Raw genomic sequence first — 19,120 nt, 5'->3', positions numbered from 1 at the left:
AGCTCAGAAAAGCCAACGTCCTCTGTGTCCCTCCTGGGATCACCTGCCACACAGGCCTAACCGACCTCCGCAGACGCCCTGCGGCCACACGTCTCAGCATCCGCGGCTTTAAGGGGGGAGAGGGGAGGAGCAGTGAGGAGGACGGAGGAGGAGACCAAACGCTCATTAGTCAAGGTTCTCATCAGCCGGTGATGTTCCTTCCCGTCATGCATCAGCCCAGACTCACGGGCCATCATCCGCTTCCTCGGCCCCTGGAAGGGACTAAGTGCGGCCCGCGAGACCCTGTCAACCTACCGCTCAGGTCGCTGTTGGAGATGCGCAGCGCGGCGTTCTCGGACTGCAGCGAGCGGTTCTTCTCCAGCAGCAGCACCTCCAGGGGCTTGGATGCATCCTAGACGGGGCAGAGCAGGGCTCACTGCGGGCCGGCCGCCCTCCCACCCCGGGGATACCAGGGCCCGCCACCCCTGCTCTCTGACGGCTTTCCACCCACGCCGACTCTCTCACGTTACAGAAGTCTGATTTCCTCTGAGGATGCTCAACACGCACGTGGAAAACATTCAAGTTCCTTTCCAAAAGAACTCACTTCATTTGAAGTAATTTTTCTCCTTCTAGACTTGCAAAGCTTCTCGACAACCGACTACTCTATTCTATCCCCCAATTCGAGCAGGCCGAGCCACAAACCCATCAGAAAGTCACTGTAAATGTAACCCTTTTTTGGTGCCAGCCAGAGTCAGCTGCCTTCTGGACATCAGGAGCAGGATTCCATCTGATGACTTAAATTTTAATTGGCTACCAGGTTACCAGGTGCCACTGTCACCTTGCCCCTGTTCCTTCTCCAGGTGAGGCAGTGAATAAGAAAAGTTCCTAAGCCAGCCCCTTTGGGCCGACCCTTAACACAATCTGAATTGTTTTCATCCATGTTCTGAGTACCTGCCCAAGTTAACCCTCAATTTCACTTGAATTGAGTTACCAGTTTGGAAAACTAACTTTTCTCTTCTTGCCTCTTTTTTTGGTAAGGAAGATTTGCCCTGAACTAACATCCATTGCCAATCTTCCTCTTTTTTTGGGTTGAGGAAGATTTGCCCTGAGCTAACATCTGTGCTAATCCTCCTCCATCTTGTATGTGGGACACCTGCACAGCATGGCTGATGAGTGCAGTAGGTCTGTGCCCAGGATCTGAACCCGGGCTGCCAAAGCAGAGCGCATGCAACTTTAACCACTCAGCCACAGGGCCCGCCCTTTGCCTCTTTTTAATTAACAATAATTTGCTTTAACTTGGCTAAAGTTTCTTGAGGAATGACTCGTCAGCTCTAGGAGAGAGGGCTCATAGAAATATCGAGATGGCGAAGCTGGCCCAGGGACGAACAGTGACGGCCCTCATGCTGATGGTGACACAGACTCAAAGCAAAGTGAGACCGTGTACCTGTGTGCCAGCTCCCTCGGACGGTGCGAACTCCATGGATTTCAGAATGCTGTGAAGAGCAAGCAGAGTGGTTATTTCCTTTCCTGTCTCTGATAAGACCACGCTAGTGAGCATTAACATCACAATTTCCTGCTCTCCAGGAACTGAGGCACTGACAACTTGAACAACTTCCCTGGCAGCATTATCATCTGATAGTGTCTCTAGAATAACTATTCCACTAGCAGTTGGCCAGCAAAAGTTTCTTGCCCAGCATGTAAATCATTCCATATGGAATCACACCAGGTCTGTTCAGAGTATAATTTTAAAGTTTAACACAGACATAACATTGTTGCAAGTGGAATGTATTTGTGAAGCTTAGAGGGAATGAAAAAGTTGTAGCAAGGAAGCCAGAGATAGGAGCCTCATCACCTCCCTGGCCACGGCCCCACACGCTCAGGTGGCAGCTGACACCTGCGGACCAGGGGAACTCAGCAGAGCGAGGTCCCACAACCAGAGGGCTGCAGCCCCGGGCTGGGGGAGGAGGGCCATAGCAAGCCGTGGGAGAGCACGAGGGCTCCTCCTTTGTTCTCCTTATCGCTGAAACCACTCCCGTCTCCGGCCTGTTTCAACAAGTCTGAGCACGGAGTGAGTTCAGGTGCCCAGAACTGCGGTTTCCAGCATTCCTTTCGTGTGGACATTCTTTTCTTTTTGTGAGTCCAACAAGAGCAAAGGACCAGTGAGTCCTAGTGGCCCCGAGTGGCTGGGGTGCTCCCGCCACACACGAGGAGGGAAGGGGAGCATGACAGCAGGTACCTGCGCGCTCTCAGCATCCTCACCACTATGACCTCAGCCTCAGCCCCCTCTAAGCTCCATAGAAGTGTCACTCAGAGACCACAGGGTATAAAAATGCCCAGGGCCCCGGGAGCTCGCTCTCTGCCTCAGCCACCACGAGGTTCAGTAAGGAGCTAGCCACTCCCAGTTTCTCTGTGGTTCTATCCTCGTTGTGCCCCCGTCCAGTAAACTAACAAAATGGGAACAAATAGGAGCTCCCGGAGGTAGAGCATGTCATTTTATTTTACAGTGAGCTCCTGGAAATACTAAAAGAACTCGGCACCATGGCGTCAGGCAGGAGAGAAGCAGCACGCAGTCTGGAACTTGTCCTTTCTTAGTGACTGTCACGTGTTTACAGCTATATTCTGGTCTGAGATCTTCTTTAGGATTATGTAAGAAAAGACTAAGTGAGTCTATGCGCTCACGCTAAAAACACCAGTGTCTCTTCACTTATTCATCAGATATTTCCTGACGACCTATCATGTGCCAGGCACCGTGGAGAACCAGAACCACGCTGCCACTCACCCTCACGAACTCTACAGGCTATTACAGGAGAAGAGCAACTCCAGCCAGCCAGGGAAAGAGGAAAGCTGGGGGCCTAGGCAGGAGAGACCTCACGGGGCTGTAGATGGGCTGTCTCATGAGGAGTTAGTGCTGAGAGAGGCCTCGAAGGAGCAGGATGCTTTATGGGCCACAGAGCGGGGTGGGGACCTTGGGGCAGGGATGGGATGGGAACGGGGTGTGAGTCCAAGGAGGCACTTGGATCACTAGCAAGTGGGAGGCCAGGGACACATTTTATCAGAAAAGCCACCCACTGGGGCTTTTAGGCACTACATTGCAGTGGGGGCCGTGGTGTGCAGATGCAGCAGAAAGCGCCTGTTCTGGGAGGAGGGCGAGGGCCAGTGAGAAGCTGGGCAGGTGGGCGGATGGGAGGGAACAGACGAGGGACGTGTTGCAGGCCCGAGTCAAGAAGCCGTGGTTCCCGGGGAACAGAGACGAGCTCAGAGGAGGTGTGGGACTGGCCTCGGCCTGGGATGGGAGGGGGCCTGGGAGAAGGCCTCACGTTTCTTGGATTCGACACTAGGAGCAGGTGTACATTTTTTTCACTTGAGGGGATCAGGAGAGGGAGAGGAAGGAGAGACTGGCACAGGAGGCAGGTATAGCAGGTCAACCAGGCAAAAATACCCACCCCTATGTAGGAAACCAGGGGAGTAGAGAGCTTGAGGAGGCTGGACCCGCCAAGAGGCTCAGGGACCGTCCAGGAAGGAGCCGTCTGTGGCCGGGGGAGGGGTGAGATGCTCGAGAGAGACCGTGGTGGGCACAGGACTGAGGGGAGCCACCTAAGCAGGGGCTGGAGGAGGTCAGCACCAAGCGATGGCTACTGGATGTGGTGAGAAGGCGGAAGAGGCCTTCCGATGGGCTGTTTCAGCAAACCCCAGGGGATGGAATTACGAACAGAGATGGCATGGCGAGTGGGTGTAGGCTTTTAAAAGGAGAAATTAAAATGTCAGTAAGAGAGAAAGGAGCTGAGGGAACAGCAGGGAGGAGCGGGAAGGAAGGGACCCAGGGTACAGGCGAAGGGATTGGCCTGGAGAGACAGGGAGCAGAAGACCAGAGGAGTGACTGCCAGGCAAAGGGGGAAGCTGAGGGACATCTGTCTCCTCCCTAGGGCAGAGCACCAGGGCATCTGCCGAGGGTACAGAACGGCCCCCAGGGAAGCACAGAGCAGGCAACCAGTGGAGGACAGAACACGGCCTGCGGGGCCCGGTCCACACACAGCGGTGACGTCCTCTGCAGTGTTTCATAACCTGGCTGTGCAGGCGGGGAAGCCCAGGGTGAGACCCTGCAAGGCATGGCAGGAGGACAAGGGGGGCCTGTGTACTGTGGGAGGCTGCCTGGGAGCTCCAGGTAGGGGAGGAGGTTTGTGAGCTCAGAGAGCGCTGGACTTGGGGACAGGTAGGGACCAGGGTCCAGGAGCTCCAGGAGCGCCAAGGGCAGGCGGGGGAAGGAGCGTGAGGTGGGAGGGCCAGGCTGGGTGGTGGGGCCTGAGGAAGGAACTTCTCAGCTGGAGAATGTAAGCATGAGCACTGAAGTCACGAGAAGCCTTCAGCGGCCGCCTCTCGGATGGGGAACTGGAAGCTGGGAGAAGAAGGTCCCGGAATCCAGGTGGCCGAGAAGGTTAAGGCCACATGCACTCTTTCGACTGGAAAATGTTTCGACGCCCTGCTCTGCTTCTGTTTGGAGAAGTTACAGCCGAAAAGTAAGCTCAGGTTTTCTGATTTCTATCATGGCAATGTCTCCCTTGACTCCGTGCATAGTGGCACATTTCAAATGCACAGACTTCTATAAAAAGTCCAAAGAATTTGGGCACAGGCCTGTGTGCAAACACCCACAGCATTGGGTAGCCCAGGACAAGGCCGAGTGGCGGAGTGTCCGCTGTGGCCAAGCGCAAGGACCCGTGGCTGCCCCCTCACTGGCATGCTGTTTCCTCAGCAAATGTCCCCAACGAGCCCTGGCTGGGAGTAGCCGAGCAGGCACTGCCACACTTACTTGAGTTCTTTCTTCACCTCCTCATAGTCAGCCTGTCCTTTGAGTTTTTCTTCCAGTTGCTGCAAACAGAGAGGAATTTCATTAGTGGCCACGTGTGAACTAGGTCAGTGCACTTTGCTGTAGACTGAATGTCTGTGTCCCCCAAATTCATCCGCTGGTCCTAACCCCCAGTGTGACGCATCAGGAGCTGGGGCCCTCGGGGGGAGATTAGGCCCACAGGGTGCAGCCCTCCTGAGTGGGGTCAGTGCCTTACAAAAGCGGCCCAGGGAGAGAGCTCCCTTGTCCACTCCGCCCGAGGACACAGTGAGAAGAGGGTCATGTGTGACCCAGAAAGCAGGCCCTTGCCAGACACCAAATTTGCCACGGCCTTGATCTCGGACTTCCAGCCTCCAGAACTGTGAGAAATAAATGTCTGTTGTTTATAAGTCACCAGGTCTATGACATTCTGTTATGACAGGACTAAGATAGACTTCACTGACTACATTCCCTGTAAAGCATCCAGCCGTCCCCAAGGGAACGCAAACACGTACAATGAAAGGTGACAACGTGTGGTGTCACCTGTTGTCCTTCACTCTTCTGGTCTGTTGTGAGCGTGTGTGAGTGGGCACAGGCACGAATGTCCACGCACACACACACGCTCGGCAACATAAGGTGGGAACATAAAACTTAAAGCAGACAGAAAAAGCTTTACAGAAGTGGAAAACAGAACGAGGAAAAAAAGGCCATTTTGTATGAAATATCATGAAATGGCAAACAGAATGAAGAGAAACTCTCCTAGCGTTTTAAAAGCAGCATGTGGCTTTTCACAAAATCTGTTAGGCTAGCTGACGCATGCAGTTGGTTGTCAACACCTTTGGTGGGACCCTGCTAACAAGAGATACGAGCCCCTTTGCTGCTGAGGTCGGCATTGGGGAAAAAAGCATTTGCACTTTCGGATCCCCCAGATGGCGGCATTTTAGGAGTGGAGGCCCGTCCGCTGGCGGTGAGTGGTTTCCCCAGCAGATGGTCATCTGAGTTCTGTGGGGGCGGGGACGGACCGTCCCGGGGCGCCCTGGCCAGCAGGCCACAGCAGGGCACAGCTGGCTCGTTGAGAGGGTGGGTGAGGGGCTCTGGCCCACACAGCCCTGCAGGGCCCAGGGGAGCACCAGCCACTTCTCAGGCGTTATGATGCTCTGACGTGCTCCTTTCAAGTCTGTGAGCCCCCAGGCACTTATGTGGCTGTTTCTGCCCACAGCTCTGCAGGGCTCTCTGGCCAGGAAGGGTCTTTGGTGTAGGGTGGTCAGCAGAGGGTGCTTCCCTCCACAAAGGTGCTCTGGACTAGTTTGCTGTTGGTCACCCCCAGAGGCAGAAATGAGGCAGTGGAACATAAGACACAAAGACCCGGCCAGGTGGTGTGAGGGGGGGTTTGATCCCGACGATTTAGCCTGTTTCCAAGCCAGGGGTGAACAAATTCCAGCGCCTGGATCAACGCACCTTCCTACCTACAGGGCTTCTGGTTGTCTTGACCAGCCATGACTATGATCACAGTTGAAAGCTGACTGAGAACACTCTTGAGTTTGGGGAGATGCCCATCTGGCCATCAGCCTGAACCCCAGCCCGCCTCTGTCTCGAGAATTCAGGTGTGCTGTAAACAAGACTTACTTAAACCATCTTTTCCTCTTGCCTTTGCTGGCAGTTTTGTGTGTGTGTATTTTCCATCGTGTAAAATTGCTCGCCCTAGTTCCTTTTGAAGACCTCGTGCCAACTTTCTATATTATAATGGTTTCTCATCACAACCAAACAGGGGGTAGCATGCGCTCATTTTCCGAAAAAAGAATCTCGGAAGGTGCTCGTCAAGAAGTGACTATTTCATTCTCTGCCTCCAGTCGAATAGCACGAGGCGCTAACGTGCCAGTGGTCCCTAACCAAAGATTATCCGGGGCTGCCGGGATGCAAAGCACCTTGCAGACAGAGGAAATCACTGACGCTGGACACAGAACACACATAAAACTTGGTCGTGTTCAGAGAACAGGAGACAGCAAGCTGGAGGGCAGCAAGGGGGCGTACACAGCACTTAGAACCCGGCATGGCACGGCCCCGGACTCAGCTCTGTCCCTTACATGCTGGGCGCCTCTGGGCACGTTAATACCCTTCTCATCTGTAAAATGGGAATTGCAATTATCTTTGAGGCTTGAGCTAAGGGGCACAGGGCCACGACCCGGGGCAGATGCTGGCACTGCAGGACCTTCGATGGGGGACCAGTATCACTGCCGAGACCCAGTCTGGTCTGCCTTGGGGCACAGCTGCAGGGCCTCTCTGCAGACCTGTGATCAGCCCCGATCAGGTTCTAAGACTGGAGTCTGTGTAACGTGGTTGGATGTGACAGTTTTCACAGAGAACTAAACAGCTTCCACTGGAACTTCGGCCACCTCCCTGGGGGCAGCTTAATGATAAAGAACCTGAGACCACTCTGTCAACCTTGGACCACGTTTCTGTCTTGCTGGGTGGACAACTGCACAGAGGCCTGGCAGGGGCTGCCGCAAGCACCCTTAGCCTGTCTTCTCCGAGGTCTCCATGGAGTACCACGCCTCAGAACCATGCTCACCTGGCAGGTGAGGTACAGGAAACACACAGCATGGGGCGGAAGACTGGCCTCTGATCCTGAAAATGCCCATCATGGAAAAAGGACCAACCATCCTCTGAACAGATTCTCTGAATGGAAACTTGCTGCTGGGAACCTGGGAAGTCTACTCACAGAGACTCCAGATCTGGAAGAGCAGTGGGCGCTCTGGCCCGTCATTTCTCTGGACAGACTCTCCTCTCGGATTCTGCTAACGCTCATAGGGTGGGCCTTGGTCCTACATCCCATACGCTATCTTATTTAACTAATTACCACAACACTTCTTCAGAGCATCTATCGATCTGTCCCAAGGAAGAAAAAAAGTCACTGAGTTCTAAAGGAGACCCTGTCAGAGCGGAGGCCACGCTGCCCACCTGCAGCCATTCCTGGAGGAAGTGAGGCGCTGGTGTGCCGAGGCCCAGCCAGGAGTTCGCTGCCCGCCTGGGCGCCACAGTCCCAGACAGGCTGGGGCTGGGCTCTGCCTCTCTAAGCCTTGGTGTCCTCATCTGTAAAATGGGGATAATGGCACCCGCATACAGCGCTTTGTGACGATTAAATGAAATACCGTATACTGAATGTTTAGCCTGGTGCCGGCACAGCACTCTGTAAGGGTGGTTATTATTGTTACTGTAGTTATTATTACTTATCCCTGGTGGCTGGTACTGCGTATGACGAAATTGTTTCTGAAGAGACTCTGCTTCTGAAGCCGGGGCTCCACTTACGAAGTTCTCCACACCCCGCTGTCACCTCCTAATGTCCCCGCTGCTCTGGGAAAACATAGGCGCCCGGAGCAGCTCTGGCTCTCAAACGCTGATGGCCGCCAAGGCAGCCTGCCCCAGTGCCGTGAAGGCCGGGTCTGGGGACTGAGTGATCTTCCTGAAAAGCTCCTGTGCAAGGAACACGCACGGGCTTTAGCCAGAGGCGAGAGCAGGTCAAGGGCCAGAGACGGGCTGGCTGAGTGTAATCTTGGGAGACGGCCTGGGCCTGCTGGGCCTCATGCTTCTCACCGGGAAACTGGGGAGAGTTAAGAACAAGTGTTTTCAGAGCACGGGGCTGAGGAGACGTAGGATGAGCAGGTGCAGGCTGCCACGCCCCCTCGAACATGCTCGTTCTATGATACAGAGCACACAGTGTAACGAGACAGGACACCTACACGGTTCCGGGAACTTGGTAGGAGCTCATCAACTGTGTCTTCAATTGCTGGAAGAATTATCTATATGAAGTTCTTAAAATCCTGGCTAAGACTCAAATAATAAAGAAATTGAATTAAAAATGCAAAGTATTTTGGCATGTAGCGAGTTAGGCACTGCATTTATAAAAGATATGTGTCTTAGTCACATTACAACATAGGACAGTCTGTGCTCTAGGGCCACCTCTGGCACGGGAGACTCCTGCAAAGACCTCGGGAGAGGCCTCGTCTCCGGGTCTCACAGCCAGCGGTTACGGCAGCAAGCCCTCCGTGCCACAGCAGACTGTGGGTCAGAGAGGCGGCCACGCTGCAGCCTGCAGATGGCTCCGTCCCCCTCCTCCAGGATGACCAGAGCCCGGCTCTCTGAAGATGGACAGCTCAGGCCAGGGGAGTCAGGGTGGGACCCCTTGTCCTCATGGGGGCTCCTGGGCTGAGGGCCACCAGTCATGACTGAGTAAGTGTGACTGGGCTCCCTGGGTCAGGGCAGGCGTCTGAGGCACAGGCTCCAGGTTGACGCTGCATCTCTGGGGTCCGGGCCAGGCAGCATGCACCTCTTTTCCACCTGAACGAGCACCCTCCCTGGTCTCCATGGTTCCTGGGTGAGAGGCAGCAGTTACGGAAATTTAGGATCTCCTGATGTTGGGCACGGGGGAGAAGCCCAGGGACGTCCAGGTGGGTGCTGTGCATGCACTACAGGAATGTTGAGGAGGCGAGGAAGAGGAAATCCCCCAGGCCAGATGGGGTGGGTGGGGAGAATGGCGGTTCTGGCAGAGGGCTTGCTGCAGGCGGAAGACGTGTGGCTCTGGACAGAAGAGGAGGAGCCCTGTACGGCCACCCTGCCACAGGCCACCTCCAACTTCCACGAGCTGGGGTTCAGGTGTGCCCCAGGCACAGGGTGGATGGGAGCCAACTCCTCCTCATGGAACGCTGCCATCCCAGACCAGGAGGGCCTGGCTCCATTCCTAGGCTACCTGGACATCGCAGGTCATGGTCAGCCAAGTGTGCAGCAAGCTGGGAACTGTCTGCAGCTGAGATTTCTGGACTGACTCAGCAAGTGAGTAGGGGCACAGGTGTCTTTGCAAGAGGACCCATCGTAGATTCCCACAAAGAATTAGCTCCTGAGCATTTCCAGTAACACCTGCCGGTTTACAGCAATTTTATAGGGACCCACTCATGACCTCCAGCTCCCACCTCAACCCCAATACGGACCTCGAGGCTCCTAGCACGGAGTCCTTCGGTTTGTCCAAGACTGCCTCCAGTGTGATCTTTCCCTGGGGGCCTCTCCACCACTGCCGGGTAGATCCATCTCTTTCCTGTGCCCTTGCCCTCCTCAAATCTGTGCTCACAGTGCCTTCAAGACCCAGCCAGGACAAGGCTCCGGGAGGCTCGGACCCCCAGCTCTCTATCGGGATGTCTGACATTAGAACTCGCTCGTGCCACAGGCTGGACACTCGGGGCCTGGCCTCTCCTAACCTCGGCATGGTGAGTCAAATAAGATGTTGACATTAGAGCTGCACACACTGAGACGTCGATGAGATGCTTGTTAAAACTTGATGGAGGGCAGCGTTGGCGCAGAGTAAACATACTGCCGGCTGAGGGCACTTCCGACACCAAAGAGGCAGGGTTCAGAATTAAAGGTGCTGATGAGTCCAGAGAAGCGGTGATCAGTCTATTTCCTGTCCCAGCCCTGAGGGACACAGCGTGTTCCACAGGACCTGGGGAACCTCAGGAGGAGGGGTGAAGGTACAAGGGTGGGAGGCACGGGCAGTTTGGGGAAGTCTCCCAGGTGATCTTAGTATCTGCCCACTCACCCAGAGGGAAGCACTGCTCTTTAAAGCATAACTTTAGAAAATACAATTCTCCCTATGGGAGGCCAGCAATTTTCTGCTAGCCTCTCTTATAAATATCCATTTTAAACTGAAGCCATTGGTAGCATTATTTTCTGTGCTATAGTGAGCGTGGTGAGGTGACTGCCTAATTACACTGTCTCTGTATTCAAGGTTCCAACAGAAGACCACAGAGTAAGACTTATCAAAAACAGCAGCCCTGTCACGGCAGTTGGGTTATTTCATTAATTAGGGATCCAGAATTATCCTACAAGTGGCATTGTGCTTGAGCGCTTGTCAGATTAGGCAGGCAGAAACATCTCCCACTTCTGAGCCTGTGTTGATGTCTATTTAAAGGTTAGGGATGCACCACTGTATGTGGACAGTGATGCGTTTATGGTGAACTTGGCTTGAAAAAGTGGACCACGGGGAGAGAAAGGCTGGTGAACAAGCCACTGTCAATTTCTCCTCACAGAATTACAAATCGGATGTCTCAGGGAAGGGAAGAAATATTAGTTGTAGAGATGGGAGTTTCAAGGTGCTAGAGAAAGCAAACCAATTGGTCCCTAAATACATTCCACTACAGAGTGGGCCACCAGAGTGCACTGGTAAGAACACCCCACTGAGCTTGAGACCGAAGATACCACCCATTACGCCTTCTGCCCTTGAGAGACCAACCCCTCACCCCTGCCCCATCAGTGCCTGTCATCAAGCGCGTCAGCATTTGTCAAAGACCACTGTCAAATGTTCTCGGCAAAACCACCCACAATGCCCAGATACCGAGAGATGGGCCGGAAGCTGCAGCATCCTCAAACAGAGATCCTGGTTCAAGTCCCACACAGTGCGTCCCAGAGTCCCCCCAAGCTGGACGATACGGTCCAAGAAGGAAAAGACTGGGGGACCGGGGGAGAGAGGACGTGGGAGAGGGAGGCAGAGAGGAAGGCCCCTCGGGAGGCCCAGGGGCAGCCCCCTGCTCCTTCCGAGCAGCCAGCACCTCGGGGGCAGAGACCCTGTCACAAAAGCATCAGGTTGCCAATGTGACAGGTCTCATTCATAAAATATTTTCCTAATAATTGCATCGCTGCTTAGTTTAGATTTGAGACTATAAATTATACACATTAGGAAAAAAAAAGCCCTGGGAAGGTATCTCATTCAATTAACCTTACTCCTTTGGGCGAGGGAGAAGACGCCCTCGTTTGGGGAAGGCTAATGTCTTTTGTGTGCGAGTTCGATATTCAGGAGATCTTCACTCCCGGCGACAAGAGGTTGAGATAATTAAAATCAGAGAAGTCTTGTTACTAGAGGATATGTTTTGATTGTTAGATCAGATTAAGATAAGGCGCAGTAACTTTGGAAGAACTATTGCCGAATTGTTCCATTAACTGCGCAGTGTTAAAGGATTCCCCCAAGACGTGGACAAAGAACATTAATTTGTGCAACTGCGTTTCATTTTTTGTGAAGGCAAACATTAAAACCTTAACAGATTTAGAAGAAATTGCTCTATAATAAAAAATGTAAGGTCTGCAACCTCCCTCTCATGTAGTCAGATGCTGAACGCATTTGAGTGGGACCCTTTAACTGTAACAAAGGATAAAAAGGCAAATTATCAGATAATAACACCACTGGTAGGGTCAAAAACAGCTATAAAGTGAGAAAATTAGATTTAATCTAGAAATAAAAAACGAGTCCTGGTACCCACTGGGCAGGCTGATGAGAGATTAGGAGACTGGAGAAATAAACGCCATGGTTGGTGACAAATGTGATGAGGTCTCAACCATCTCCCCCAAGCTGGCAGGATGGTCTCCTTAGAGGGGCGCGGGCCCCCGGTGAATGGAGTCCACCATCCACCCCAGAGAGGCAAAGGAGAAATGGCGGGGAGAGCGCAGCGAGGCCCGGCCAGCGAGCCGCCAGAGAACAGACTTGCCGGAAACTTTGTTCTGGGTCAGAAACACAGTCATGCATTGAGAAGAAAAAGCTCTATTGTTTTTTCATTAAAATGGGCCCAGTTAGGATTCTAGGATTACTTTACATAAGAAAAAGTTGTCCTGACATTTTTACAACTAACTTTGATCGGCTTTATTGAGTATAGAGTCATCCACCCATCGGTCACTCATTCACTCACGCACTCCACAAACGGACGCTGAGCAGGGGCAGGAGGAGGCCCGAGCGGCCATGACTCGGGCCAAGGAGAGAGGGCAGAGCCGGGCAAGTCTGCCCTAGAAGCTGGGGCCCCGCGCCCTCGCGGATCCTGTCTCTTCCTTGTCAAACAAGATACCTCTGAGGAACCCCTTCTGGCTCTGACAGACCATGAATCTAGGGTCCCAGGACAATCTTCAAATCACACTAACTTCAACAAATTAGAAATACCTTAAATAAAGTATAATTTGTATAAAAAAAAAAAAAAAGTAATAAAAAATTTGGGGTACAAATTTATGAGAAACTCCAAAAGGAACCAGCTTTTGGTGAGGCCGCCTATCACTCTGCCTGAGAGGTAAGAGATGGTGCGGGCTCCCCGTGCAGAGAGCTACACCTCGCTCCAGGCCGCTGGTGTGCGGCACACGCCTGAGGGTCAGAGACGTCCCTGCAGCCTGGCGCACCGCCCACGAGGCTTGGACAGACAAGCCCTCAGCGCATCTCTCGGCACTCCTCTCGGAGTTGCAGAGCACTGGGTCCTCCTGCTGGCGGCTCGCCCCAAAATCCAGGCAAGGCCAGCGGAGTCAGACTACAGGTACGTCTCTGGAGACAGCCTGTGAGCTGGGCGACCGCTGCAGCCCACACGAGAAGCACATGGACTCTCCAGGCTGAGCCCTGAGGATGGCGGTTTCTACAAGTGCCCCATGCGAGGGACGGCCAATCAGGAGGAAAGTGCCGCCCGGGCAGGAGCTGGGAGAGGGGTTCAAGCCACCCCCCGGCCTTGGGCTCCGGGACTCTAGCTCCCTCACAGAGGTTCCAGGCTGCCATGTGCTGTCGGTTTCAGACCTGCTGCCCTCCAGGAAGAGCTCTGAGGGAGCTCACACAGCAGGTCCCCGCGTGACACGGCCAGGGCCCCTCAGGCCTCCTTGTACTGCTCTCACTGGAGGGAGAACCTTGGTTGACGGCTGGAGCTCAGGCTGAGAAAAACCCAAGCAGTCACTTTGGCTTTAAGAGAGAAAGAGTTTTAACCATTACCTTTGCAGACCACAAAAATGAGATACACTTATGCAATGGCCAAGGCGGGATAAATAAGACAACTTCCAAGATGATGCCTCCTGCATGGTCACTACACCCAGCACGTGTCCCCGACGCCGGGGCGGGAGGGACCCACCGAAGAGCTCAGGGTCTTGGTGGGGAACCAGAAGCACAGTGCCAGCCGACCCTGGCTCCCTCCAGGGCTGTGTGCGGAGGAAGGCAGAGGGGGTGTGCCTGCGTCCAGCCCTCCCCCGTCCGCAGGCCCCCGGGCGCCCTTACTTTGAGGGTGCTGTTCTTGGCACTCAGCTGCTGCTCGAGCTGGGAGATCTGGCTGGCCGAGTTCTCGCGCAGCTTGGAGAGGCTGGCCTGGAGTCGCTGCACGTCCTCCACCAGCTGGGCAATCTCCCGCTCTTTGGCGGCCAACTCAACTTCCAGGCTGGAGCGGGTCAGCACCTCTATGGCCTGCTCCTGCGGAGGAGAGAGGAATGACAAACTGCACCAGCCTCGGGCTGGGCTCAGGGTTATCTGTGCTGGTGACGGAGGCAAAAGCACGCAGAAGGAAGGATGCGGACGCTGAGCCCCCGGAGACATGACCTCCGGCCTCTGCCTGGCCTGGACGCTGACCACCCTCCCCACACCGCCTTCCAATCTGTACGGTGGGCTGCCACCTGGGTAAGTCCATTCAACCAGCATTTACTGAGCACCCACATGTACCAGCCACGCAGCAGTGAACAGAAGGACGGAGTCCCATCTCCCCAAGGCTCCCAGCCAGTGGGATGGGGCACGGTGGGTGAGACGCATTAAACACCTTCATTAGTAGGATAAAGTGTGTAGGATGGTAGTAAGTGCCACAGAAAAACCGAGGCAGGGAGGGGCCGTGGGGTCAGACTCAGGAGACACAGTCAGGGTTTTTAATAAGATGGTCAGGAAAAGCCTTATTGGGATAGTGACATCTGAGCGAAGATCTGAAGGTGACAGAAAGGGCCCTGCTGATGGCTGGGGGACGAGGGCTCAGGCCAGGGCAACGCCAGACAGGAAGGCTCTGAAGAGGGCGCCTGGAATGTTCTGAAGCATTCGGATTTTCTAACATAAGGTGGGATTCAATGTCCTTTTGATTCGTGACTAAGTTATCTCGACACGGAGATGTTATTTGACAAGTTGATTCTTAGCGTCAGCATTTAAAAAAAAAGTTAAAAGATGTGGAAGATGCATATTTGGGGTTCCTTTGCTTTAGGAACTCTAATGATAATTGATGTTTTAAAAAAGTTACTCCCCACTCCCCCTAATTTACTCACTTTGGAAAATATGCAAAACAAGGAAAAGGTATTAGAAAAAAAGTCAAATCTCTAATTCTACTTCCCAAGGACTAAGGTAGTACTTTTTTCAAGTTTTAAAAGTAATTATGGCTCCTGAACAATTCTAGAAACTTTTCTGCCAGGTGGATGCTCTTCTGGGCATGACCAGTGGGGACGGGGAGGACAGGACTGCAGGGGTCTCTGCGACAGCAGAGGCCTGGGGGCAGCGCGCACCCCCGCATAGAATGGCATCTCCTCGCTGCCAGCCCCCCGAAGTGCCCCGCTTCCCGGCTCCATCTTGCCTGTACTGGGGCGGGGAGGGTGCCAGCCACAGCCCCAGTTGGCAGGCACAGCCGTGCCATTCCACACACGATGTGCTTGTCACTGGGTTTTAACCCTGGGGACAGCCAGTCACCCTGGGAAATAATTTTTCACATCTCCCTCCTGGGAAATTAAGGCCTTTGCCATTTAAGAATGTAAAGTTTTGTTGCACAAAGAAGTGACTCCTTTCTGCTTCTTTGATTTGTACAGTATTGTAGAATAATTCTTCATTTCTCCTGACTTCTGGCAGATCTGCTCTTGGCCCCAGGGCCCAGTGAGCATCTTCCCACTGGCTTATTTAAAGGGCACATGCTGTCCAGACCAGTTCTGTTCAGAGTGTGCTCCATGGCCTGGTGCCAACTCACAAACTGTTGCCAGTACACAGTGAGACAAGTACAGAAGTTAAGAGTAAGTGTTTAGAGATTTTTATAGCAATTCAACATTGCTGTGACGTTTTTTATTGTTTTTTATAAAACTATCAGTCTGCAACAGATTAGAAATTTAAAAAAATCAAAACAAAACTGTCCTTCACCACAGAGTTTGGGAAGTACCACCCTTGGTCCCAACACCAGCTGGGACCAAGGTCAAGAGCCACGGTGACCGAAGGCAAGTCCTCCCAGCGGTGCCAGGGAAGAACGAGAAGCATGTGGAGCTGGGTCCTGAGGAGGGAGGGAAGGACACAGCAGGAAAGGGCCATGGATCTCGTCGGAAGGAAGGGACTCCATTTCGGGGTGGGGACAACACAGATGGGCACAGAGGTTGGAAGGGGCAGGGAGCAGGGCATGACAAAGGAGTGACCGATGCTGAGAGGTCAGGTGGAAAAGGAGCGGGCAACGCTGGCGCCTGGCGGTGAGCACTTGGAAGGGCGGCCAGAGGTGCCTGGACTTGCGGTGGCAGGCCTGGGGCAGCGGGAAGGGGACACCATGGAGGTGCTGTCCTGGAGGCTGGTCTCACGGTGGGTACAGACGGAGCCACTTATCTAATTTAACTCATTTCATCAGTCTTCCCACCTGAGGGATGCCAGCCATAAAAACTGTTAAAAGTGCTCTTAGGGAAAGAGAATAAAACCAGCCAAAAAATGATCTGGGGTTTTAAACGGGAAGTGCGAGTTACTGTACCCGGGGCCAGTAGTTCAAATAACACATCTAAAAACAACAGCTCTCGGTGCTGAGATGATGGGGCTGGGGTTGGGCAGTCCCAGAGGGCATCTGCTTGACTCCTGGGGCCCAGTCTGGCCTGGTCACAGGCTGACCGGGTGACATTGGCTCATCAGCCTCCTCTCAGGGACCTGGGCCACTGAGTCCTCATTCAGAACATAGCAAAAATCACTCGTGTCTGGCATAAACTAGATGAGGTGGGAAATACACCCCAAAGCAGCAAGAGCTTGGCAATAAACTAAAAAAGATCATCCTGCTCTAAGTCCAAACATGGCTCCCACCCAGCTCAAACACGAGGCGAAGACACGACAGGAAACTAATGGAGAAACGGACAAGGGCCGGGAAATGATCAAGGGGCGGCAGGTGGAGGGCAAGGCCTACGCAAGGGGCATGGAGCGGGGCCTCTCGGTCCATGGGCACAAGCTAGAGAAGAAACCGTACAACAGGGTGGACAGGGCGAACGTGCTGAGAGGAGGGCCACCATGGAAACTGCAGGCAGTGGGCGCCAGGCAGTTCAGACGCTGAACTGTCTCACATGGGATCATCGGCGAGAAGTATGGCACATGAGGAGGCGTACATGATTCAGAGGGCCAGGACCCCTGACCCCTCCGTGTCCGTTCAGGACTCAACTCAAATCCTTGGGGGCTCTCGGAAATAAATGGGTCCTGAGCCGTACCCTGGAGACTGGTTCAGGAGGCCTGGGGGAAGGCCCAGGGACGCCCTGGTGATTCCGATGGGCTCAGGGGCAGGACCCTGGCTCCGACAAGCCTCTAAGGGAAGGAACAGAAACCGACTTCCCCAAGTCTGACCAGAGGCCCCTGTGGGCGCCAGAACGAGGTCCTGGAGTCTGACCCAGCAGGGACATTCCCATGGCTCCAGGCTCCCAAGACCTCTGAGGGCGTCCCACATTCCTCAGGGGTGCAGCGTCTTAGGGGTGGGGCTGACGGCTCAGGAGCCAGGAGAGGCCATGTGGGAATGCTTCCGTACGCCTAAAGACACGGTAAGAAACTGGAGGGGTCTTTTTCCAAAGGGAAAATGAAGGTGAAATCAGAAGTTACTGCTGCCGCCTCCCATTCAGTTTCGTCCCTTTGAACGAGCGCGTGTGAAATATCACGAGTTGCATAACTGACATGAGTCTTCCCACCGAGGCTGAAACACGCAAGATACTGATCTCTCCTGTCCTGTGGCCCTTTCCACATGAAATATGAACGAGCTGCAAGAGCGCCACGCAATCGAGGGAAGCTGAGGGTGACCCGATGGTGCGCCCGGGGCCCCAGCCTGAGAGACACAACCTGAAGTCCAGGCGGGTCCTCCTTTAGCTACCCCGCTGGGAGGGCCAGGGAGTGGGAGCCTTGGTGCTACTTCCTTTTCTTTTCGCCCCTCTATCCCTGCCAACATCAAGTGGCCAAAGTCAGCTGGATGCTATCCAGTATTTACCTGAGACTCACCTGGTAGACAGGCACAGAGGTGTATTTTCTGATATTACGGTTTGTTGGGGCTCAAGAAGGTGGCCTGGCGTGGTGGCCCAGAGGCCTGAACTAATATTTGTCTGTACATACGTGACAAAGGACCTGCATACATCTGGTCTTATTTAATGCCCGTGAAGGAGAGGTGGCTCGATGTGGGTGAAAAAGACTAGACTTAAGAACAGGCAGACTGAGGTAAAAATTCCAGCTTGCTCATTTTCTAGCTGTGTGACCTTGGGCAAAATACTGAACTCCACTGAGCCTGTTCCCTTACCTGTAAAATGATGGTGACACAACCTACCTCTAACGAATTAGTGTCAGGAGGCAGAAACGGGACAACCATATGAAGCCCCAAGACAGCCCTGATGCAGAGCAGGAGCTCGCCGAGAGGCGGCTGCCTTCCCGAACCGGCAATTCCGTTAAGACATCCAGTGGATTCTTTGGCCTTTGCTAAATCTATAGACTCCACTGTTTCTCTGCCGAGCTTGGTCAGCCAAGCCCAACAGACATTTTCCTGCTGGCCCAGTTTCCTCTGTTTGCTCCTGCCTGGCTGGCGCTGGGGCTGGCGCTGGAGCTGACTGACTATGTGGGAATGCACACCGAGGGGAGGCCTGGCAGGGCGGCTCTTGGCAGAGCGAACCGGAGCCATGTAAACACTGCACTTAGCCGATGATGAAGTGTTTAAGCACCCCGAGGACCCACAACTTACTCTACCTGCAAAAACATTCATTTCCTTCTGAAATGTTTTGGTTGCTCCAGTCCAGGATGGTGCCAGGAACCCTTTCAAGCAAAACACTGAGCTCAGGAGCCCCGTGTAGACATGTTAGGATGGACGGCTCTCTCTGGAGGACCAGGAGCAACCAGAGAGGCCGGGAGAGGCCGTACCGACTCCATCCTCGACGGATTCCTCCTGCCTTGGCTGTGGGGCTGGGTCCACTCCCAGTAAACTCGGATGAGGGGATGGTGACACAGCCAAGGGGACGTTTCAGGTAAAAATAAAACCAGAGTCCATTAAGTATGAATGCTGTGATGGTTCCTTAAATAAAAACGTTTCCTTTATATTCAGAAACACTTAAATGATGTTTTTTCTTTGTTTTTTAGGTGAGGGAGACTGGCCCTGAGCTAACATCTGTGCCAATCTTCCTCTATTTTGTATGTGGGATGCTGCCACAGCGTGCTTTGATGAGCAGCGTGTAGGTCTATGCCTGGGGTTCCGAACCGGTGAACCCAGGGCCAGTGAAGCGGAGCATGTGAACTTAACCACTACGCTACCAGGCTGATCCCTTAAATTATGTTTTATTTAATGTTAATTTAAA

At 53.6% G+C, this 19,120-nt stretch overlaps 1 protein-coding gene across 19 annotated transcripts in view; it reads right to left on the bottom strand.

Moving 5' to 3' along the window:
* Nucleotides 1-19,120, bottom strand: part of CUX1 (cut like homeobox 1) — a 368,961-nt gene that overhangs the window by 74,024 nt on the left and 275,817 nt on the right. For 12 of the 19 annotated variants that reach the window (XR_011524378.1, XM_070566375.1, XM_070566369.1 and 9 more), the window contains 4 exons: nt 13,845-14,033; nt 4,784-4,842; nt 1,424-1,472; nt 295-391 (listed from right to left, as the gene is read on the bottom strand). Coding sequence is in view for 17 of the 19 variants with exons in the window: in XM_070566375.1 (XP_070422476.1) it covers nt 295-391; nt 1,424-1,472; nt 4,784-4,842; nt 13,845-14,033 (394 nt within the window). In the remaining 2 variants the exon portion in view is untranslated. The remainder of the gene's footprint in view (nt 1-294; nt 392-1,423; nt 1,473-4,783; nt 4,843-13,844; nt 14,034-19,120) is intronic. The other 7 variants (XR_011524379.1, XM_070566368.1, XM_070566377.1 and 4 more) reach the window with 1 other exon arrangement.

This window comes from Equus przewalskii, chromosome 12 (genome assembly GCF_037783145.1).
Source record: "Equus przewalskii isolate Varuska chromosome 12, EquPr2, whole genome shotgun sequence".
Classification (NCBI taxonomy): Eukaryota; Metazoa; Chordata; class Mammalia; order Perissodactyla; family Equidae; genus Equus; species Equus przewalskii.
This window is presented reverse-complemented; position numbering and strand designations above follow the sequence as displayed.